This window comes from Rhinolophus sinicus, linkage group LG03, assembly GCF_036562045.2.
Source record: "Rhinolophus sinicus isolate RSC01 linkage group LG03, ASM3656204v1, whole genome shotgun sequence".
NCBI classification, from domain to species: Eukaryota; Metazoa; Chordata; class Mammalia; order Chiroptera; family Rhinolophidae; genus Rhinolophus; species Rhinolophus sinicus.
Genome location: NC_133753.1, coordinates 178145571 through 178170193, shown reverse-complemented (window position 1 = coordinate 178170193; position 24623 = coordinate 178145571). Strand labels below are relative to the sequence as shown.

Below are 24623 nucleotides of genomic sequence, written 5' to 3'. Positions count from 1 at the left end.
TCATTGTACATCCTCAATATTAGCACTGACCTATATCCTCTGACCTCTAAAAGCAAGAAGCCTGTGACTTTCTGCTTGAGTCCCATGCCTCCCGGACCAGGAATGCCATCAAAGAAAAGCCATTACATTTAGTTCTCATGTAACATGGTCCCTTCTTTCAAGGGGTTCTACCTATTCTCTAGTTTCTACCTGTTTTTGGTCACTTTTCAGTACCTTCAAATTAGTTATTTTAAAAATATATTGTTGAGAGTATTTAATTTTTTTGGAAGTTAAACTGCAATTACTAGAACTCTTTTTTAAAAAAACATAGCTATAATACTTTTATTATACCTGGAAAATTTCAATAATTCTGTAATTTAATCAATCAACCGTGTTCAGAATGTAGGGATTTAAGTTTATTGTGAGGGAGATAATATTCAGTTTTGTTTCATTTGTTTTCTTGGTAGCAAACTTGGGAAAAGATTTCTCAAAAAGAAAAGTCCATCCATTCACTGGCCGAGAATTATATTGTTAGTTTCATCATAAGCATCCTGCGTTAGTGTTAAAACTTAGACGTCTTTCCCTTAGCAGTAGCTGCTGAACCAATTTTTATGGCAATCTCAACTTTATGGGATCCAGTGAAGAGCAAAAAGTATGTGAAAAGGCTTTTGAGCAGTTAAAATGGACATATACTCTGTTAATTTTATCATAGGGGAAGCTCTCAAATTCTCACTCAGAACCTATTTACCTCAATTTTAAGTATAGCTATAACACACTTGGAGATTTCTCCCCCCAGTTTACAGAATATAAGTAGTAGCAAGTACAAGAGAAGAAGATGACACGCTAGAGGCAGGCACACTGAGAGCAGCAGGTAGTGACAGGTGACAATGGAGTCAACTCAGGTGAGTGGAGTCTCTGTATTAGAGGCAGGGTTGGGTTCTAGGGAAACTAACATCCCTACCATATGGCTTGCACAGCAGGGAGCTGGTGGAATGTCAGGGTATGCAGGAATGCAAAAGTAGAATAGACCCATGAGTGAAATAATACAAGTTTGCACTAAGTGTACTTATGGAAAAACGGAGGAATTAGATGATTCAGGGAAGGTTCCAGCAAGAACAAATTTGAATGGCTCACAGAAGGTTGACGTATCCATTTGGGTTCTGGGAGGAAACAGAAGACACATTGAAAGGGAATGAAAGAGACCTTAATAAAGGTATTATTACAAAGGTGTGTGCACAGTTAAGGAAAATCAACAAAGGATGGCAAAGAACCCCAGGGCCTGCAAAAGTAGGAAGCTGTTCCTGCCCGTAGATCAGCAGGGGCAAGAAGAAGGAGAGGTTACTAGAACCCGCAAGGCCTGCAGCAGTTGGGGAGGTCCACCTGTGGCATCTGGTGGAGAAGTGCAGCCCGTGTCATCCTGACTGGTATGTCCTGCTGGATCCACCCAAAAGCTAGAGGACAAGAGGACCCAGTTGATGCTGTCCATACATGTCAACCTTCCAGGGCACAGAGCTGACTAGAGAAGGGTAGTAGGTGTATCTGGAGCGGGTAACCTGAGAATATCTAGCAAAGTTGAGTAGGAGTTTGCTTTGGATGAGGCAAAGCCCCTGGGGAGAGCATTCTAAATCCAGGGGCTAGTGTGTAAAGGTACCCAGCGCCACACTCAGAGAATCCAAGAGCTTTTGCAAGGTGTAGGGCTGAGAGTTCATTTAGGGGTGTGGCTAACAATGGAGAGTGTTTGTTGTGCAGGAGACCCTGCTCACTGCGCCATTTGTCGTGCAGGGGAGTCATGCAGGGTCTCTGGTCCCGCTCCTCACATAACACAGGATATGGTGAGGCCAAAAAGGAACACCCACGGAGCCATAGGTAGGGGAGTCATACCACTATATTCTCTCTGGTGGCACTATACTCTCACTGGAGGCTGGATCCACACTGTCCGCAAACCGCCATCCACGCTTGCCAGCCCAGCCGCCATCTTCTTGCTAGCCCCCGTTCTTCTCTCTTCGCTAGCACAGCCACAGCAGTTATATTAGTGGCCAATGGCTCACTGGTTACAGCTGACGGCCAACTAGCCACAGCTGATAGCCATGCAATCACAGTTGATGGCCATTTACTACCTGAGCCAGCACCTGTCTATGTGAGGCCGAGAGCCTGGAAACTACTTTCTGGGGCTCTGCCCCCACAGTGTTCTTCACCATCCTGAGGCATTCATAGTTAATTCTTTAGCTGTTGAGAATCCTGGATGTCACCACTAGGCAGGGCTGGAGGAGGAGATGCAGAAGAATCTGCAGTCAAGGGAAGGAAGCACGTCAGGAAGGGAGGTGGCCCCAGTTCATGTCCTATCAGCATGGAAGAAGAAAGATTGTCTGGAAACATACCATCTGGTGTCAGCAAGGTGCAAACAGCACAGTCCACTCTTCAGCAGTGATGGAGGCTGCTGGATTGATGGCTTATTGTCATAGCCTTACATATAGAGAATCACAGTGAGTTAATATCACATTTGGCACATTTCTGTCACCAAGGCAGTAATGTATGTGGTGTTTCAAAGGTGTATCAAAGGTGTTTACATTATTCAAAGAGTTCTGATACTTAGAGAGAAAAAATACCTTTAAGTACCTGGAATATTTGCGTATAGGAATCATCTTTTTTTCCCTGAGGAGGCTGGGTAAATGAAGCTTTACTACATTCATTATTATTCTTTATCAAGGTTGTTATTATCATCATCAAGAATCAAGGCCACACAGAATAAAGACCCTCCCAAACCAAACTCACCATATTTCATATTAAGTGCTAGTTAGAAAACATTAAATCAGTAGATCTTTTATTACCTGGTTTGGCTGCTAATGTGCTTGGAGCAGACTGGTCTCTGAAGTAGGACCGTCATCCTTCACATCCGATGTGTTGAGATGCTCCTGTGGCACAGTAGGTCTTTTCATTCACAGCTGGAGCAAGGTCAGCGTTAGCTGGTCCATGGTTTATCAGAAATCCTGATTCATTTGATCTGAGTCATACTGTATCAGCTGCTGGTCTAAAGATTTGTTTAAGAGACAAGTGACAATTAGCTTGTTTCCTCATGTCTCCTCTTCTTTCTTCTTCCATCTTCTGCCCTCTCATTCTTTCTCCAGGTGTATGTGGGTTCTGTTCCTCCCTCCCCCTGAAGTGCATTGTCGGTCTTTCATAGACTCTCATTGGTATTTCCAGCCCAATCTATTAAAAACAGAAACTTGAACAGATGGCTGTTTTCCAACATTAGCTGGCTGAACACATGTGTCAACTGGACAAATGTCGTAACTAGGCAGGCCTGGTTTGGACCCCTACTTAAGGACATGCCCACGCAACATTTTCTGGAGTTTTGACTCCATCCCCTGACCAAGATCTCTTCTTTCTGTTAAGATGTTAGTTATTCTCTATCATAGGATAATAACAGTACCTATCTGCGAAAGTTTTATAAGGACTAAATGCAACAGAACTTAAGTTCTACTTAGTTCAGCTCCTAGAATATAGAAGATGCTGAATAAAAGCTACGTAGCTATTATAATTATTTCCTGAAAGTAAAGAGAACTGCTTGACTTTATTCACTCTAGCATTTTATAAACCTGTTTTACCACAATACTGGCATTTCTAGGACCATCTGTTAACATTTTAAGGAATGCTGCTGCTCTATGGAATCCAGCTTGGGAAACTCTGAATTAAGAATCGAACAAAATTGGGCTGCTCACAGTTCACAGTGAGCGACCAAATCAATGATGCTTGAACTAGGAGTCGGGGTTCCGGGTCTTAGCTCAGTCCTTACCACACCTTGAAATAAAAAGGGAGAGGTTTCATTTTAAGATACAAACCATAAATGAAAAAAGTTACCCTTATCCAAAGTCTGAATATTTGCTCATTTCTTCCTTGTAATCACATCTCCAGGTGACACGGAATTTAGGGGAAGCTCTGCAGGTCTCAGGGCCAGGTTAGAAGGATATCATGAACTTGGATACATGAGAATTTACGTGCTCCTTCTGATTTTGGCCTTTCAGAAGCAATGAGGCCAGGAGTTCCCCTGTGTCCATGTCCCTCTGACCCGGGCATCCCTCTTCCCCTCTTGGATTGTTGAAGTGCACTTGCTGTGTGGCCTGCCCCTGCCCGTCTCTGTGGGATTTTGGTGTATGTGTTTACCTCCCTCACCACTGTGCCTGACGGGACGGCAGACCCCTGGGACAGAGGCCAGCACATGTCCAGAGCAGTCTGTGGGGGTCAGGTCACCAAGCGCTCCAGAGGCCCATGTGGCTGGGTCCTGGTGGGACAGGACGTCCAGGCTAAGACAGATATCACTCTTTTGATCACTTGAAAGCCAGGGATGATTATGTCATTATGTATGTGCATTTCCTCAACTAGTTCTTCAAGAGTGATGGGTGATGGGAGGCATCTGTATATCTGTATATGACGTGTACGTGACAGATTCAAAAGGCGTGACTAAATTCCCTGCATGAGCATTGGGAGGATTTAAAAAAGTCATTCTCATTTGCTTTGCTCCACATGCACCAATTCCAAGAGTCAGATGCCATGGAGTTCTCCTTGTTTCTCCTCATAGGCAGGCCCTGGGCAGCTTTCCTTGCTGAGGTTTGCTCGTGTAAATGGAAGCCAGATGCCAGCACTGCTGTTCCATTACAAGGGCAGCCAGCTGCTGTGTATGGGAGATGAATGAGGGGTCGTAACTAGACTTAACGATCTTCTCCCAGGGCTGCTTCTGTTTATGATCCATTTTGTCTTAGATGATGAGAGAGAAAAAAATATGCTTCTATCTGCAGCAGCCATGCTTCAGGCTGTAAGATCTGAGGTCTAGGGCATTGCTACAGGGGAGAGCTGAGCCCAGGATGGCTTTCTCAGATACCCAGACCACCCCGGGAGGTAGATGACTGCCGTGTTATTCACTCTCAGTTCACAGAACAGCTGAGACATGCAGCATTCATTGCTAACTTGTCTGGAACACAAGCATTGAGGAATCATCTATGAATTTGCCTCCCCAGAGGAAAACGAGAGACTCCACTGTCACACATAGGAGCCCTGTCAGGAATGGCAACTCTCCATGCTCAGTTAAAAAAGTAACACGATTTCTATTTAGCTTTTCCCATGATAGAGTTACACACTGATAAATAGACATGGCTGACAGGTGCAATCAGAGAGTAAGGCCAAAAGCAAAAACGGCATTCTTTCATTTGGCACACCTGCGGCTGGCCAGCTACGGAGGCAAAAGCAAGAGAATTGAGATGAAATGATGGGAGAGTTAATGCCAGCGTGCTACCTTGTTCTGGCAAACTCCCCAGGATGCGTGGAAGGTGGTGAATGAGATCCATCTTGTTGAATGATAGACATTTTTTTATTGGCTGCACGGCACAGATAATGATTACCCTCATGGCAGTCCACTTCACAACGGCCTTTGTAGCATCTGTGTTTGTGTGGAGCGGCAGCCTGTTTGGTTGAGACTATAAAGTGCCAGGGCTCGTAACTCTTTGTTCTCTTAACTCTGCTTGTTCAGCATCCAGCAGAGGATTGGCTGAATTTAGGAATTTAATTAAGACTCATGGCTAACGACAGTAAGGACGAGCTTTCTGGCTAGAAATGATGCTAAATACTGGAACAGGTCGGTCAGAGGGGGATTCCTAATTTCTGCGATCAGGAAGAACAGCACGATCTGTCAGTCAGGACTCTGAGGTCCAAGTGTTGTTCTGACCAGAGGCAGTGGGACAGGCCAATGACCTTGTTCCTTTTAGCCTGGAGGTCCAGTGGAAAGTGTTCCAAAGACAACTTAATACTCTGGATATTTTTTCTCCCCCCTTTTAAATAAAAATTGCAGTTCCAATTTTCAGTGTCTCTAATGTGCTAACGGGCTTTCCTCCCACTAAAAGACACACGTGGATGTGAGAATGTTCTCCTTGAGAAAAGACGGTCTCTGGGGTTTTGTTTCTGGCTTGAGGTCCTATGAGGTAGGTGTTATGAAACCTCCTCCGCAACAGGCTGGGGTGCCAGCGAACCTTGGTGGGGGTCAACAGCTCTTCTGCTAATTTTGGCAGGAGAGGGAGACACTCAGCTACTTTAAAAGGAAAGAAGGTAAATTTTGTGATTCATTTGCCCATCAGGATAGAATGAGTTTTCAGACATGCGCATGTGTTCAGAACCTAGCTATTCTCTTCGACCATTAAACCTGTTAGGACAAAAGTAGTTCAAATTCATGTTTCTCAACTAGATGATCGTTCTTCCCATCCTGGATTGTGGGAGGGGCACCTCAGATGGCATATCAAGAAAGAAGGAAGGGGAAGGGTCAGACGAGGGGTGGTGCTGGGGATACATCCAGTGGTTTAGGTGGCCAGCAGCAGCATGGGGGCCCTGGGTGAGGATTTTGAGAAGTCAGGAGGAGGAGGAGGAGGAAGACAGGCAGACGGGTGACGCCCAGCAGTTGGTACGTCACAGTGGAAGCAGGGGCTGTCCTAGGCCCCGCAGGAACAAGTTTCACAGAGTGCAGGAAGGCGAGGGAGAGTATGCTCTTTGGGTCTTTCAGGTAAGGAGAGGATTAGCCCAGAGCTTGTCTAAAGCACCTGCCACCTCCTGTTTTCCACGATTCTGTGATTCTGTGACTTCCCTCTGTAGCAGGGTGGTTTTTACATAATTATCAAAGAGAACAAAGATCTTTTGAAAAGATTTTTAAAATTGTGGCCTCAGAATTAAGTTACCCAGCTAACGTTCACTTATGAAAAGTCATTAACTCATCAGCATGCATACTTTCTCAAGCCACAGTGACTTCATGGTCTAAGTGAAAATTTCATATTCCTTTGGAAAATTGAATGAGCATAGTCAAATCAGCAGAAAATTATCTTTGACTAGTAGATGTTATTTCTACACATTCTGCTTTGCCTAAGAAAATAATGACTCTGAGACTTATGTTTGACGGCTAAAGAGTAAGAGCCATTGTCTACTATTTGCTTTCACGGTCCCAGGAATTATCTTAGATGTTTTACATGCACTCATTCATTTAATCCCCAGACGAGCTCTAGGAGATGAGTAGGTACTAAACCCCATTAACACATGAGGAAATTGAAGTGAGATTAAGTAATGTGTCAGGGCTAGGATTTGATTTGGGGTCCAGCAGGAGCTCAGAGCTCTCCTGTGAACCAGCACTCTCTACCATCTCCTACTTGTCCCAGAGGGTCTGTGCAATTGACCAGCTGGGCTGTACCCGTCATACTGGGGTGGAATTAAGGGCATGACACTGTGGAAGTAGAAGAATTGCTTGGGGTGTCAAAGCAGGAACAAGGAGTCTTAGTGTAAAGTGGGTCAGTAAGGTTTGTTATACCAGTCAGTTGATGACTTATTTTCTGAATACTGCTACTAGGAATTAGAAGCTACCCAGGAGCCCTAGGTTTATAATGTTATCTCTAGACAATAACAACAGCAACAGCTAACAACAGTGAGTGCTGACTGTCAGGTACTGTTAGAAATCTTTTACATCTATTAATGTGTTTAAATCTAACAGCAACCCCATGAGATAGGTATTACTATTTTCCCCATTTTCCAGATGGGGAAAACTGAGACCCAGAGTGGTGCAGAAACACAGCTAGGAAGTAGCAGGTAGGTGCTGAGCCCAGGCTCTTTAACCATTATTTTAACCTGCTTCTCAGCAGTAGGCTTTGGCAAATCTGAAATATTTGCTTCTGGGATGCAAACAGGACTGACCGTCCTTCAGAGAAGGATGTTGAGCCATGTCTCTGTGAATGTTTGTATATTTGAACCAGGTGATGCAGACCAGTTGTGGCTCTCTTCCCATGGGGTCTCTTTCTAGGGGTGGGGCAGGAATCGCCCTCATAAAGCCTCACCATGGTCGTCCATGGGATGCCCAATTCATTCTGTGGCATGACATTCTGTTCTTGGCACTTTCTCCTGAAATAAGAAGGTTCGATTTTTTTTTGTACTTTTATACAGAATTTGTGAGCTACTCAGTATTTCAAGGTTGTATTTTCTCATTTAATGTTCAGTGAATGTTACAGTGGGTTTAAATGCGGTATTAGAACTTGCCAAATGTTGCTTATAGGACATAAGGCTCAAAGAGATTTAAGTGAATTCCCTGAGTTCACAGGCAGCTGTAAGTTTCTAGCGGGCAGGGGCTATCTTACCTGAGCCAGGACTCAACTGGGATAAACCAACGATCCAGGCCTGTTTCCACTCCTGGCCTTGGAGCGTAGGATGGAGGCAGGGAGTGGTCAGATGTACTGGAACTACTCAGAACGCAGATTGGAAAGAAACTGAGGTATTATTGCTGGTAGAATAGAGAGCACCAGTGCTGGGCAGGCAGGAATGGCAGTACCCACTCCTCTTTGCATCCTTAGCATTCCAGTAGGCATTCAATAGTCTTTGGATATGAATGAATGGATCCCTAGTGATCTTTTAGTCATGTTCCATATTTAGAGCATGGAGAGATCAGAAGGGCTGCTGAAGATGGAGAAAACCTCAAGGAGGAGGTTGGGCTCAAGTTGGCTTGAGGGAGAGAGCAATGTGGGGAAGAAGGAGGGTACTTGTGCAGAGGGAACTATGGGCAAAAGCTGATGCACCTGGAGTGCTTAACCTAGTCAACAGGTACCATTTCCCTGACTTCTGTAATATCTTGTTTCTTTCCAAATTCCCAAATTGGGGAAGGGTTTTCCTCACCAAGCCACTGCCAGGACGATCATGGCATGATTCTTGTTAGCTGCTCTTCTGCCCACCTCTGTCTTGCTTATGGGCCTGGAGCCGAACTTGTTAACCATTTTGATTTGCTTACATTACTCCTGAACATGAGTCATTTGGTGTTTGGTCTCACCCAACTGGGGTTTCCTTTGCAGGTTAACATGTTTGTTGAAGGATTCCATGATGCCATTCTCCTCTATGTCCTGGCTTTACACGAAGTGCTCAGAGCTGGTTACAGCAAGAAGGATGGAGGGAAAATTATCCAGCAGACTTGGAACAGAACATTTGAAGGTGAGATTCAGTCTGTAAGGCGATGACACTGCAGATTGAGCTGCTGCTTTGCTGGTTCTGTCTTTTCTCTCTTACAACTGGGGGAGCTTGCGTTTTCTCAGCTGTAAAGTAAGGATAATAAGTCAAGGTCAAACCACTTCACAGGCTTGTTGGGAAAATTAAATGAGATAAAGCATGTGAAAGTGCTTTGAAGGAATTCCACTGAAATAGGAAATGCTTAGTCTCCTTCTGATTGTTAGGTCACAACTCGATGCTTCTTAAAATTAAATTTATCCCAAGCTTCATTCACAACAAATGATCAGTTTGTGAAGAGTTCTGTAATTAATTTTAAGAGGAAAAATCCCAGATATACGTTTCTCTGTTCAAACTTGAGTGGTTTGAGACGATGAGCAGATCCAATAGAGCCCTTTGCTTTTATTTTATTTTTAAAATGGTGAATATTAGCTGTGACTTTCTTAGTAACAGAAAAGTATAAGAACAACAACAAAAAAATGGCCCGTCATCTCATCACTCAAGCAACATGTGTTGACATTTAAAAACTGTACAAGAATGAGACTACTCTTGGCTGGAACATAAAAACAGTACAAAAATGTACAAATGAAAAGTGAAAGTTTTCCTTCACACCCTAGTCCCTTCTCCCCAATGTGATCACTATGAACAATTCCCTATGATTTGGTCTCAAAATATTTTGTGCCTTCTGCCAGCACATACGCATTTGTATTATATCTTATCTAAAAAATTTACACAAAAAGAATCATACTATGAATGCCATTCTTCATCTTACCTTTTTTTACTTGTATGCCAAGAATTTTCCATATAAGCACTCATAGATTCAGCACACTTTTAAATGATAGTTCCATATTTTTCCACCGTATGGCTGTACAGGATTTTCTTTAACCAATCTCCTACTGATGGACACTTTGGCTGTTTAGTTTTTTACCGATTATGCAAAATAGTATCACTAACATCTTACACATCTTGGTGCATTTTTGGAACATTCCTAATTGTGGACTATCTGGGTCCAAAAGTATGTTGGTGCCTTTTAAAGTGCATTAGATATTGCCAAATATCTTCCAGAAAGGTCTACTAGTCTGTATTCTTACAAATAGTGTATAGAATGCTGGTTTCCTCTCACCTCATCAGCACTCAAAGAAAATTAACATGAGGCTCAGTATGAGAATGATCCAGCTGCTGGAGCCCTGCAGATATCAACTTCATATTCATTCATTCATTCATTCATTCATCAAATATTCTTGACCACCACCTATGTGCCAGGTACTGTTCAAGGTGCTAAGGATTTAGCATTGAAATAAAGACATTCCCTGAAATTAACTGAGCTTCTATGGTAATGAGGTGATAAACAAATAAATATGCCATTTCAGGGGCTATAAAAAGTAAAGCAGGATAGGGAGATGGACCGTGACAGGAGGGGTGTGGTGCTAACTCAGACAGAGTGGTCGGGGAAGGTCTCCCTGATAAGCAGCAGTTGAGTAGAGACCTGAAGGAAGTGAAAGAAATTATGTAGATGTTTAGGAAAGAACATTCCAGAAGGAGCAGCCAATGCAGAGACCCTAGTGGTAGAGTGCTGAGTGTCCCCAGAAGAGCAAGGAGGCCTGTGTGGCCGAAGCTGAGCACATGAGGGGCAGTGTGACAGGAACCAAACTCAGAGAATCCGTGGGGGTCAGATCACGTGGGCCTGGCAGGTGTGCTGAGGACTTTGGGTCCCCAAAGTCTGAGTGAGACAGAAAACCACCAGAGGGTTTTGAGAGACATGATCTGCCTTGAGTCTTTAAAAGGGGTCCTTATGGGCGCTATATAGAAAATAAACGATAGGATGCTAATGGGTATCCTGTGAGAACCACTGACATAGACCGCAGATCGCTGGGCCAGGAAGCCTGCATCCCAGCCACTGACTCTAACCTCAATCACTTGGGCTTGTCTTTCTTCACCGGTACTGAGGGGCTGGACTAGTTGATGACCGACAGGGGCCCTTTTATTTCTGCATCATTCTAACACTTACTTTGAAACCTTTAATGCATTGAGGCTATGTTTATGTTTGTTTGCAGTCCAACTAATGAAATCTTCAATGAGGCAACAAGTACTGCCAAGTCTAGATTTGGGGTACCCCCCCACTTTGTTTTCCATTTGGGATTCCTATCCACTCCACTGCCTCATCCTGCCCTCAGTTAATGGACGGGGCAGCATAGTACAGAAGAATCACGTTCTAGTTGGAATGGTCTGGGCAGAAGCTGTGGTGACAATTGGTGGATTTCATTTCTCCTTGGTGATTTTAGTGGATGTCACATCTTACTCAAAACTAGAGTGACATCTGCGTTAACTTTAGACAGATTGTAGGACACAAACAAATAAGCCTCCAGGATGGTCTTGCTCAAACCCTGTCTTGCTTTGGCTGAGGAGCTGGAATCAAATCGGATAATTCAGGGGGCATATTAGGACAGTCAAATTTCCCAGAAGTTATGTCCAATACACTGAGAAACTGGTGTGTATGTGGACACAACCTTGGTAGGCCACATCCCGTTCTTAGCTCTTCCTCACTACGTGGTGTGGTCATTTGTTCTTGGTCTTCTGAGGGAGCTTGTTAAGGGAAGGGCAGGTGTCCACAATGCCTGGAATTCAGTTTTGTTTAGAGGGCATGGACTAAGTTTTCCCATAGTCTGTCTTCCATTCTAGGGCCAGGCCTACACAGGCAATATGAAATGATCCCTAAAACAATCAACTGCATAGTTCGGTCTAAACTTAGAATCTCCTTTGTCCAAATGTAAAGATAACTGAAGCCCGGGTAAGTTTCCATTTTACTTGCTAAACAATGATCAAGTTGAGGGTAGCCCCCAAAAGAACTGTAAGAAAAACTACCCTTCCTAAAATTAAAAACAATTTTAATTTTAATGGTCACTGTAAGTGACCATTAAGTTCTCAAGGGAAAAATACTCTGGATGTTATTTGACAAATTTAGATTTTATTACCGAGAAACCTATGACCAACTCTCAACCATGGCCTGAGAAGAAGCTAAATTTCCTCTTTGTGTGAGAGGTCAGAGTGACAAGGTAAATAGGCCTGTGGCTCAGACCTTGAGCTGCACTACAGGCCCATAGAAATGAGGGTGGAAAGTCTCATTACTTATGTACAGGAAAATTCTGCTGTCAGCCTGACAATCTCACCTTATGTACAATTTTTTCGGTGAAGTCTCACTTGCTAATCGGTCACCCTAAGGGTTATCACCTCATTTCTTAGCAGAATTGTAATAGCTTAAAGTGTAATGAGGTCTTGGGTTACCAGGGCCACCTTGTCTTATAAAATACTCTGCAAAACACTTATAGAACACATCATCATAAACTCCTGTAAACAGAATGAAAAAAGGTTTTGGATAGCCACTATGCTTGGAGATCAGTCAATTGTTAAAAAATGACATTTATTACTTGAAAGTTGTATATGTTGTCAAGGATAAACAACTTTGAGATAGGTGTATCCTTTGTAACCCGTCTATATTAAGAAGACAAAACATCAAAATGAAAGGTAACTCCATTCTGTTTCTGGCAAAGTAGACCAAAGTCTGGAAAAATAAGCGGGCCTTCAAACCACAATCCAAGGACAGTAAACCCAAATACTTGCCCTCTCCAAACCACACTTGAGGATGGAACTTTCCCTTGGGATCCCTTTTCCCAGACATTCATTTTACTTCCGGAGAGAACCAAATCAATGGAAACGTCAATTAAGAATTACACTGTACTCTGCCACAATTTAAAATGAAAGAAAACAAATAGCCTTAGTTACTCAGAATGTGGCTGACATATGCACTCTATTACTTAACGAAAATTACAGTATAGCTATATTTAATATCAACTAATGATACATATTTGCTCTTATTGATTAGCTGCTCTGAGTTACCATTGCTAGCTAAAGCAAAGTTAAGCCCTTCATGTGGGCATTCAGGGTTCTCCATGCTCTGGCCAGTCTGTTCCAGCCTTATACAGTATCTCACTGATCCCTTCCGTACACACGGGCCACCTCCCCAAAACCTCATGGGCTCCTGCTCCCTTTCAGCCTCTGTGCCTTTGTGAACATTAACAAGGCTAGCCTTTATGCCTCCTGGATGGCTGCGTGTCCAGATCACAGCCTCAGCAACATTCCTATAAAAGCCCTGCTTTTTCACTGAGTCCTCCTTGAGTCTCCAACGAGATAGGCCAGCTCCCCCTCTGAGTGGTATGAGCACCGTCAGATGTCCTCTCCCAGATTCCAGGCATAGCGATAGTAGTGATAACAATAGAAGAAAACAACTAACTTCTCTGAAACCTGTTTTGAAAGTGCTTTCATCTCCTCAACAGCCTCTTGGCAAGGAGGTACTGTTATGACTTTTCCAGTCCGGCAGCCTGAGGCTCAGAGGGCTAAGTCCTTGCTCAAGGTCACTGAGCTAGTAAATGTGAAAGCTGGGATTCAAATGCAAGCCTTCAGATTCCACTGCCGACAAGCTAAATCCCTAGTGCAGGCTGCCTCTCTTTTGTACAGAGACTGTGTCCAGTTCATCTTTGCCTCAGTGGAAGCATTAATTTCAGCACCTAGTAATCACCTAGAAAACATTTGGATAAACAATGGATGATTTATTGTATCTATGTGAGATGATGGATGTTAACTATAGTTATGGTGGTGATCATGTCACAATATATGTAAGTCAAACCTTTATTCTGTACACATGAAATTCCTATAGTAATGTATGTCAATTGCATCTAGATAAAACTGGAAAAAAACCCACCCCAAAACCAAAACCAAAACAATAAATGAACACACATGGGATAAAGACTAGCCCTTCTTTAGCTCTTGGGTCCTGTGGTCCTTGAGGCAGGCGCTCTGCTCTCCTGTGCATCAAAACAGTCCAGAGTAACGCACAATCACCGAGTCCAGGGCCTGGAATGGGTTTTCTTTTATAATGTTTGTCCAGTGATAATACGAACCCATGAGAAATCTAGGAACACACCACATCTCCACTTCTCAATCTTGGCAGTTTTGTTTTTGTTTTAAATTAATACAAAACTCTAGGATAAGCACGCTGCTTTTAGGATTAGCCTTAATCTTTTTTTCTTCTTCTTTTTTTTTTTAAAAACATATTCCCCAAAGAAGGTCATTTATTTCTTTTTCTTTTCATTTTCAAATGGAGAAATGTTAAGAATTTAGGAATGCAGACACAGATGAAATTACAATGTCTTTCCAAATGCCAACACAAATGCTCAGTGTCTGATGAGATTCCCTGTGGCATGAGCTTGTTTAAAAAAGCCTGTCAATTCATTTTCTTGTTTTTGTTGGCAGACAGAGGTATTTTAAGTAACTGACTTGGAGCTCTTCCCATCGCATCCTCTAGGTATTGCTGGGCAGGTATCCATAGATGCCAACGGAGACCGGTATGGGGATTTCTCTGTGATAGCCATGACCGACACAGAAGCGGGCACCCAGGAGGTAAGGGAGTGAGGCTCTGCGCCAGCTGCTCTTCTGCTTATTGAGATTCCAAGGAATGTATTTATTGGTGTCCAAATAGTCCCCAAGGCATCCTCCATATAAAAATGAGCCAAAACCCCAGGAGTTTCCAAGTAGGGAGGGCTCACTTCTGGTTGGGGGTATCAGAGAAGACGTCAGGAAATGGTTCCATGTTTATCCCAAATGGGGAAATCCTACCTTTCAAATGACCATGAATCACATCTCAGTCCTAAGATGCAGGAAGGATCAACGGATGAAAGGTAAAGTGAAACTATATTTATTTCCTCTCTGAACATTTGAAAAACATTTTTCGAGGGGGGTTACATGCTGGTCACGAGTTTAAATTTCAAAATATGATGGAATTTCAGGACAGCATCATGAAGAGAAAAGAGTGCCCTGGACACAACAATAAGTCTCTGACACTTACTGGGGTGTGAGTCCTCTGCCTCAGTTTCCTTGGCTGTTATGTGGAAATCATATCTTCCTTGTTGATCCCACATGATTATTGTGAGCACCAGATACAATGAAACCTGGAAAAGTATTATACAAACTTTAACTGATGAAGATATAAGTGAAGATATACAAATATGCAGTGTTTCACGTCAAATAATGCTACGTGGCGTGGTCTGGGTCGCGTGTATATTCTAGTCTCTCCCTCTGTAAAAGGTGGATAGTAATTGTCTATTATAAGGTCATTGTGAGGATTCAGGAGTGAATGTGTGTAAAGTACTTGGTAAGTTTCCAGTACATGCCAGTGATTGTTATATTTTGGTGATTATCTAGAATTCTTTTTGCTATGACATGAAACAGCCTGTGAGAGCTTGTTGGGCCTCCTTCAGGACAGAGAGGGGAAAACATGTCACAGGCTACTTAGCAGCATTATACTGGACAAAAGAGAAACCTATCTTGAGAATCTGGTGGGAAGGTATTTCTAGACCAGGGTTCGGGTAGCTAATGAAACAGTCATTTAAAGGAGAAACTGAGGGAGAACCTTGAACTGAGCCGTAAAAGGATACTGATTTTTCGGGGGGCCAGAGGAACCAATTGAAAAAGAGAGTTCAGCCTAGAAACGGGGGTGCAAATAGGGTAAATTCGTCAGCAAGGAGAGTGTAAACCCCGAAGTCAGGATGGGGAATAAATAGCTTTCCAACTAGAGGAGGGTAAAACAGGAAGTTCCTAAAAGATACTCTTTAATGCTATAATTACATGTCGAGCTGATTGAGTGGAGTGAGGCCATGTACCTGTAATATGCTTAACCTAAGTATAAGATGGACCCTGACTTTCTCTTACAGCCCTGAAAGTAACTAGGGCCTTACAAAATGGCCGACTGCGTGGGCTGCTCTGTGGCAGATGGTGGAGCAGCAGCCTCTCCGATAAGCCAGGGAAAGGCCATGAGTCCTAAGATTAGTGTTTTCTCTATGGCCACTTTTCTTGCCTTGAGGAGCCACAGTTCTCTCTCAATTATGCTCACCTTAAGAGCACCATTGGTGACTGCAAATTTGACTTAGAAAATTCTCAGAAACACACCATATGGTCAGAGTGAACAGTAGGGTAGCCCACCCTATGCATTTTTTCCCAACCATTTAAACTGCAATTACTTTTGTACCAACCTAGAACTAACTTTGACCTTTCAGTTTGTATATTTGTTTTTTGCCCTTATATAGGTTATTGGTGACTACTTCGGAAAAGAAGGTCGTTTTGAAATGCGGCCCAACGTCAAATATCCTTGGGGACCTTTAAAACTGAGAATAGATGAAACCAGAATTGTGGAGCACACAAACAGCTCTCCTTGCAAATCATGTAAGTTTAGAGACTTAATTTGCTCTGTGCTGCTTCATCTATAATATCAGTATAATGCAAGCTTAAAAGACAGGCAGTGTCCAGGAGCTCATATTCTGAACGTTCAGATTTCTTTTTCTGATGTGGCAAAACCCAGGGGAACAATTCATAAACTGGTGTCCCGCCTTCATCAGAGGATTCTACATCTTTCTTCTCTCTTCCATCCTTTTCCAAACTGGTAAAAGGCTTCTCCCTATTTTTACACCTCTTATTATAACCTTACCAAAAGCAAACTTTGAAAATCCGAGTGCGAGTCACCACGAGAGATGAGTAAGTGAATGACATTCAGTACTTGAGGTTTACCCTTTTAGGGGAAATCAATATGTTACACACTAGACATCACTCACTCAGTCATCTCTTGTAACAAGTCTTATTCTAATTTTCAAAGTTTGTGGCTAGCCTCCTACCCCTCAGAACCAAACACATGATGTCCCTTAGACACCTACAAATTTACAACTTGGCAAATAAATGTAAAGTCTGTTCTTTAAAGTCTGTCATAACTATTGAAGCAAGTTGGACATTCTTTAAGGAACTTGCAAATAGGAAAATTGTTGGAAATCATTGCTTTAGGAAGACCCTTTTATAAGCTAGTGAGGGAGAACAAAGCGAATATGTGTCCTTCAGGCCAGTTGGTCACTTTAGGCTAAGATATGTATGCACATTATGTTTTGGGAACAGCCTTCAAACTATGGGGTATTTTTGTGTATGCAATAATTACAGGAAGCAGTACGGCACAAATGTGTTAAGAACACAATCTCTGGAGTTATTGGGCTTGAAGTCCCACCCTTGTCACTTCCTTGTTTTGTGAGCCCAGGAGCATTCCTTCACTTCTGTAAGCCTCACTTCGGTTTTCCCGTATGTAAAACAAAGGAGATGTCCCAAACTCTTAGGACTATTTTAAGGATTAAATAAGATCATGCATTAAAGGCTGTGCCCTGAACTCTCTATAAATAAGCTATTTATCATTTTTATATAGTAACTGGGACGCCACTGAACTCGATTGTTTCCAATGGTTACTCACATTTTCACAAAGCTATATAGGACATTTTGACATGAAACTCTGGCTTTGGTGAGAGAACATCTAAAAACAGAACATTAACCCAATGAATTTTTCACCAAATCTTCCAGCACTTTGAAGTGTCACCATCCATCTGTGAAGTGCTGGGTCAGGCCCATATCTGTCCAGTTGCCTTCTCTGACTAAATTCCAAGAAATGTGGATAAATCTGAAAACTTCAGTTTCCAGTTTTCCTCAAATCCTTCTTGAACCTGCTTTATTCCCATTTTGCTCACTCTCTTGTAGCGGTGTGTTTGTTCACCTAGTACTTTCTTATATGCTTTGCACTTGGGGAGGGGTGGGGGGAAGGGGGAGAAGCAGGATCCCCTAGAAAATCTTTCTTAGAAAGAAAGCAAAATTTGCCTCAAGTGGGAAATTGAGAAATACCTTCCAATGAACGAAACTTTTCAATGAACGAAAAGTTAGAATGAGACATTTCTGTTTCTCAAAATGAACTCTGATTATCTATGTTTCTTTTTCAAGCAGGTGGCCTAGAAGAATCAGCAGTGACAGGAATTGTAGTGGGAGCCTTACTAGGAGCTGGTTTGCTAATGGCCTTCTACTTTTTCAGGTTAGGACCTCTTTATAGGGTTTAAAAATTCACTCTACTTTCTTGCCTTTGTCACTTGTCTTTGCATGATCCTTCCTGTGATGTGTGTATATCTTGCTCTTACCCCAAAAGCATGGCGGTTAGAAGAACAAAGCCATCTTTTGGTGTGATCCCTGGTTTGGTGGTCGGTGGGCTAGCATTACGAGGGAGTGGGGCAGGTGTTTATATTGTGTCCCCCGCCCCCTGCCACACACACACAGTGTCAGCCACAGAGTAGCTGCTATCCTTTCATCACAAATATTCTCACCCCAACTCCCATGACCCACCAAATGTGTAAGTGGAGAGGGAATCTGGACAAAGGAGAACTGTTACCCCATTCTCAGGCTTCCTCCAGTTCAGATAGGTGCCTGGCTTCTCCTGAAGAGGAGGAGGGAGCTCTGAGCAGGCTGTGCTCTCAGGTTGCTCTGTGCTCAGTATTTGGAGAACCTACACACTTAGTTACCGCTGTGACTAAGCCCTAAGACTTGTAAAATTGTAATATTTCTGTGTGTCTGAGATACTGATAGTTCTGCACCAGGAGGAGGGTCCATTCCTTTGTACCTTTCAGTGACTGAGTTTGTGGCTTATTCTTAAGTCATTAGACCATGATTTCTTCATTTCTGCATGGAAATGTAATTCTGGGTGTATGTGGCTCTTTGTGGGAACAATTGTCTTACTGTTCCTCTGGTCACAGTACACTTAACCTGATCTTTATCTAGGGCATATCCTGGGAGTTGGGGAGAGCTTCTGTGGCAGAATAGACAAGACTTAACCCACCAGGCGCCCAGGGAAGAAGGGGAAGGCTTGTTCTATGGCATTTTGGAAAGCAGGCCAATTTTCCTCCTTGAATAAGGGCATAACGCCTTGGGGCACACTACTTTAATCTTTGACCAGGATTTCATATTCTGTCACTTCTCATTTATCAACCCAAACCCAGATGTCCCTTGAGGGCATTCTTTGTAAGAGAAACCATAGTAGTTTGAAGCCAAGTGAGGTTTTATTACTACATTCACTTTCTCTTTACCCAGGAAGAAATACAGAATAACCATTGAGAGGCGAAACCAGCAAGAAGAACGTAACGTTGGAAAACATCGGGAGTTACGGGAAGATTCCATTAGATCCCATTTTTCAGTGGCTTAAAAGGAAGGCTTTTCTTTCGGCCTGAGATTCTCTAAGGAGATTGATGGAGTGAAAGACATCAATGGAACAGAAGGGGTGCTCTTGAAGAATTCATTCTTTTAAGCAGTTAGTCATTTTGTTGTAAAATTTCTTTAGAAGCTCAGGAACTATTATTAATCACCATATGCCCCCCCGTCTTTCATCTCATGACAAACAAATGTAAGACTATAACGTCACTCTGTTAAATATTCATACTGTTTCAAGGGCATATGATTAGATTTATGTTTTGAAAATCTGATGTCTCCATGTCTTGATGGCTTTTGGGGGCATTTCACACAAAGCTATAAAATGTGGTTTTCTTAAATGAAATGTTTTATAGCTAGAATAAAATCATTTTTACAAGTAGAATATTCTTGGAAAGAATTTAACACCCAAGAAGAGGAAAATAGAATGAAAAATCTCAAGGTTGGAAATAACCGCGCTCCTTTCTCTAGTGCTGGCAGGCCGATTTGAGGTTGAGGGCGGCTCTGTCCAGTGTATACATTCAGGTCCTGACTTCGTATCTTGAAAAAGGATTTTCTCCCTGTCTCCTTCAGTGTCTCATAAAAGCTGCTCTGGACAGTTGTAACTATTCATGAGATAAGAGGACTTATACAAGAAAAGCAAATCTAAAATATTTCATTTTTTAATGTAAAAAAGCCCTATTTCACACTAACTTTTTTTTTTAAGTATTTTAATCATATATTTTGCTATTAGAAAATGTGTCTATTTTTTCATTTTGAAGATTAAATTTCACTTATATTTTAAAGACCTGGGTAAAGTGTACAACAAACCAACAATGATGAAAGATGCTTCTCTTTTTCTCTGTTTCCCTCTTCCCTTGGCCATATCGAAATGCAAATTGCTGCTTTAATTACAGAGATCTAGAAATGTATTGAGATTACAGACTACAGGAGTACATCGATTTACCTGTATTAAATCCAAGCTATTTTAGAGCGAGAACCCTTCCAATTCTGGCCAAATGATGAGTTTTAGGATCAAGGGTGAAATTTACTAGAATTAAGTAGGACTTTACAAAGGGAGGCAACCCTTTTTCCTCAACAAGAACTTTATAGAGTTAGAACTTGACAGTCAGCACAGAAATGATGAATTAAAAACAAAAATTCACACATGACACTTCACTGAAATTTACAGTGAAGATTTTGGTTACAGGAGGGAATGTAAATAGCCTTCATATTCCCTTTCAGTGAGCTCCATAAAGTTTTGTCGTCATCTACTAATCACCCACGTAACAGTGGGTTGGGGGTGGATGTAAGGAATTTGGACAAAGTTGAATAAGTATGTACTGAATGCCTACTTTGCACCCAGTACTCTGCACATAGATTTAAATCCAGGTTGCCACTTTCATTGCTAATTTGTGGAGAAAATAGGCAGTGAGGGAAGAATGTGAAGTGGCTGGATTAGCACAGCATTTTGTAATTATGTCACTAGGTCCTTGATAACATTTTGAGCATCTGGAAAACAAAATAGTCTTAAAAATTACATTGATGTTTATAAAAGACCATGGGTAGGGAGGATAATAGAGCAGTTGGAGCAATTCTTTGGTAGTAAAGGAAGTGATAATTCACACAGGTAACGCAGGAGGCAGAGTGAGTGAAAGCTGAGTGTCTTGGAAGTCGGCCTCAGCTCGCTTCCCTGGAGAAGTCTGCCTCTGTCACTCCCACTTCAGCCAGTCAAAGGGAATGGATTATTTCTATGAGGTACACGTCTGCTTTATTGTTTAAAAATGGAATGCAGGCAGCTGGAGAACGTGATCAAAGAATGAACTATGACCAACTGAAACAACTATATTGTAGTTCTCCATGTTGGATACAAAGGAAAAAGTGCTGAATTCAAAAAAGGACGGATAAAGAAGGCCAAAAAGGCAAGCTCTAGAAATTCTAATGTAGGAAGAGAGTTTTGGAAGTAAAACCCAGGAAAGCAAAGCATTTAACAGCTCAGGACTCCTCAAAGTGAAAACGGAATAGAAGGTTTGCATCCGTTTTATCTTTGTCAATTGAGAGCTTATTTCTCTCTCATTTTTACTTTTCAGTGCTGTTTTCCGTATATTTTAGAGACATTCATTTTCTTTTATCTTGTGTTTATAAAAAACATTTAAATTTCGAGCCTATGTGCTTATTGCAGGAGGAAAACACTCTACCTGGTTACAGTCTTTGGGTATAAACCTTTCTAACCTTTCTAGAATCTACATAGGGGCCCAATGTTAACTCTAACATTTTTAAAGTAAATATCTTTTATTTCTACTTTAAGTAGAGGAATAGTTCTAAACTAGATATTATATCCCCAGATAAAATCGTAAAACTAAGCAGGCATTTAGTCTTTTAAAAATGGCAGAACAAATCACGAGGTTTCTCATATGTGGATGCCATTCTCTTCCAGTCTTAAAGCAATCCTAAGGTTCTTAAGATTGATCGCTTATTTACCTGTCAGTTGTCTATTCTTTCTGCCTTGAAACCATCATATGAGTTACCAAAACTCTGTTAAGTTTTGAAAACTCTAGAAAGTTGGAAATCTTTACTGAAAGTGTAAGTGTTTGGCCTAAGGTTACCCTGGGTTAGGACCTGTGGAGATTATAACTTGGGCTTTAAGTTCCTAACTGCTAAGCAACATCTCAGACAACCCGTCCTTCCTACTTTGCCAGCAGCCACGTATCATACAGTCAAATAAACAGGGCTTTAGTTCTTACATCGTTCTATAAATCTTTAGGGTGCTCAGATTTAAAAAGGGATACTTTATCAGTATTTTCTTAACTGGCCAAACATCAGCCGACATTGATAAAGGTCAAAATGAGTATATACTTCTTGTATACACTCATGGTGTTAGAACTAATTGTAGGTTTTATGGTCATCATTGTCATCTTAGACTTTTTCCCCCTGGACTCAGAAACAAAAGCTTTCTCCACATGATCACTTCTATCCAGAAAGCACTTTCCGTATAGAGTGAGTCGTTTCCCCCAGACTGACCACAGGGTCTGCAAGGAAACCCCTGTAAACATTATATTTTCTCAGAAGAACCATTAGCTTGTCCTTTCCTGAACCGCAGACATGGTTCCACAGGCTTTGAAATAGTTGTTTAAATTTCAGAAGCAACGCGTAATGGAGAGAGGGGAGCAATGGATGGAAAGGGAATGCCTCCTCTTCTCCTCTTCCTTAAAGTTCAAAGTCTATGTCCAGACACTTCTCCCTATTCACAGGCTTCTAGGGTCATAAACTTCTTCAAGGCACCTGTGCCTTCTTTGCCTCTAGTTTACTACTTTCCTTCTGGTTGCCGCTCATTTGGGGGAGTGTACGAGATGCCACTGGCAGTGAAATGAAGGCCATTGGCTAGCTCTCACACAGACAGTGGCAGGAATCCAGAAAGTAGGTTCCAGTGGCATCACCTTCTGAGTGAGGATACAGTGGCTATTTGTGGAAGTCTGTTTAGGAGACCAAATACAATATTATGCTACTGGTACATATTAAGGGAGTATTTATAAACTGAAAGGAACACATACCTATGTTTCTTGGGATACAAAGAACTTAGATGCTGAGTGGATGCAGTCATAAATCCAAATCCGACCAAAATTAGGCTCCTTGATCTATGTTTCTGAGTTTCGTTTAGTTATGCCCTGTGGTTCAGTGCTTCATGAGGAAGCTGATAATAAACTGAACTTCTTCAGTGAAAAAAGCTGCAACTGTCTGTAAGCATGGAATATGTTTTAGGGGTAGTGAGGCAGCAGAGAGAATTGGAGATGGTGGTGTCCAGGGGGATCTGTTGCTTTTTTCAGTTGCTCTTCAGAACTACAGAATAACCAATAACTTAGTCCCTCTTCAACAGCCAGCCTCAGCAAGGGGCTTGGGCCACACCCAAAAAGAGGAATCAGGAACTCGGTTCTCCAAAATAAACTGAAGAGGGTACACGTGCAAGCTTTACCACCCCTTTCACCATCCATTCCCCATCCTCATTCCCCATCCATCATGGCACCAGAGATGTGTCAGCATCTTGCCCAGTCAGGCAGAAACTTGTAGTGGGACCTCCATACTTCCTCAGAGGGAAAGAAGACAGAACGGTGCCGACTGTAAGAATGCAGCTGGCTTTTGATCAGAACCCTTAGTTAACTTGACCGCACACGCTCTCGGGGTTAGTTCAAGCCTGTGATGTGCATAGCCTCCAACAAGCCTGGCTTTGGTTTTCAGCATGCCAATCTCACAAATAGCTCTTGCAGGCGTACCCCACAGCCAGACTCTAGGATTAAAATGACTTTCAAAAGGTGCTGGATTGGAGTTTGTTCAAATTTCTCATTAACCACTAATGTTAATTCATACCAAAGGCGAAGCAATTCTAAACCAGCTGATGAGGTTGATGTTCGTGTTTTAAGCGACTTCAAACACGGGGAGGGTTTCAGTGGGAGCCGAGTCTCAGAAGTAAACATCCATATGTTATATGAGCTCTCTGATGTATCAGGTGTGGGATGATTCCCAGGGGAGAGATTTGAACAAGCAGAATTAAGAGTTAGCAAAAATGCTGCATTGCTTTGACTCACGTGTTTCGAGACCTAAGTTTTTATGCAACGAAGAATAAAGGGCTCATTCATCAAGTGTAAGTCACAGCACAGCCTACCAAATTGTTTTGCATTTGCTCGGAGGACAAAGCTGTCATAGCACATAGTAATTGGGCAGAGAAGATTGAGAAACAGGCAAATTTGGATTTTGAAACAGGATGTCCTAGTTATTATTCGGTGCCAAGGTCTGAAAATGTTCCGTGTGGTGTGTCTTACTTTACAAGACAGCAATGAGGTGCTGTCTGGAGATGCTTGCTGAGTTTGCAGACCTTTTTGCAGGGTCACGGGACTCTGAGATTTGTTTCCTGTGCACGGTGCATAGGTGAATCCAAGTGGGCAGGGTATACACACTGTGGAGGGTTACTTCTGCAGCCCTTGTCTTCTGGGCCGTACTAGTCATTGTTAAGTTAAATATAAGACTACCAAACCATACAAACCTACCATGAGTCTGGTAGAAAAGTAAAAGCTGCACAAGCTACATACAGTTTATTATTGTAATGTAAGTAGAACTATCTGCATATAATGTGATTTAATTTATTGTTGTGTTGTGTAGAAAATGAGAATTAATGACTGTGGATATAACCCCTGTTTTGTATAATATATTTTATTTCTGGTGCAAACTGATCATTTAAAGTATCTACTTCATTTGGTGTTTGGATATAAATGTGTATGTGTTCTTGTAAATGTTTCTATTAAGCAAGAATGCCATATGCTCACAGTATAACAATGTGTTCTCATTAAAAAATACATCCCACAGGAAGCCTTTTCTGCTTATAATTCAAGCACCATACGCTGCACATATCCACGTTCTCTGAGGTCTTACTGTTCTAGGATGAGCTTAAACAAAAGGTCAACCAGTGGGTGTGAGGAACTTCATTGTTTCAATTGTACCTATGAAGGAACTCAAGTATTTCTGCCCCGCAAAGGCAAATTTTCAGGAATAAGAACATATTGTTAACATTAAAA

The 24623-nt window shown here is 42.1% G+C and overlaps 1 protein-coding gene across 2 annotated transcripts in view; it reads left to right on the top strand.

Moving 5' to 3' along the window:
- Positions 1-24413, top strand: part of NPR3 (natriuretic peptide receptor 3) — a 73555-nt gene extending 49142 nt beyond the window's left edge. Inside the window, exons 4-8 of one of the 2 annotated variants that reach the window (XM_019737286.2) lie at positions 8835-8970; positions 14342-14436; positions 16119-16254; positions 17836-17920; positions 18967-24413. In XM_019737286.2, the coding sequence (XP_019592845.1) occupies positions 8835-8970; positions 14342-14436; positions 16119-16254; positions 17836-17920; positions 18967-19078 (564 nt within the window). In that variant the 3' untranslated portion in view covers positions 19079-24413. Of the gene's footprint in view, positions 1-8834; positions 8971-14341; positions 14437-16118; positions 16255-17832; positions 17921-18966 lie in introns of both variants that reach the window. The other variant, XM_019737285.2, reaches the window with a different exon arrangement.
- The last annotated feature ends 210 nt before the right edge of the window (positions 24414-24623 follow it).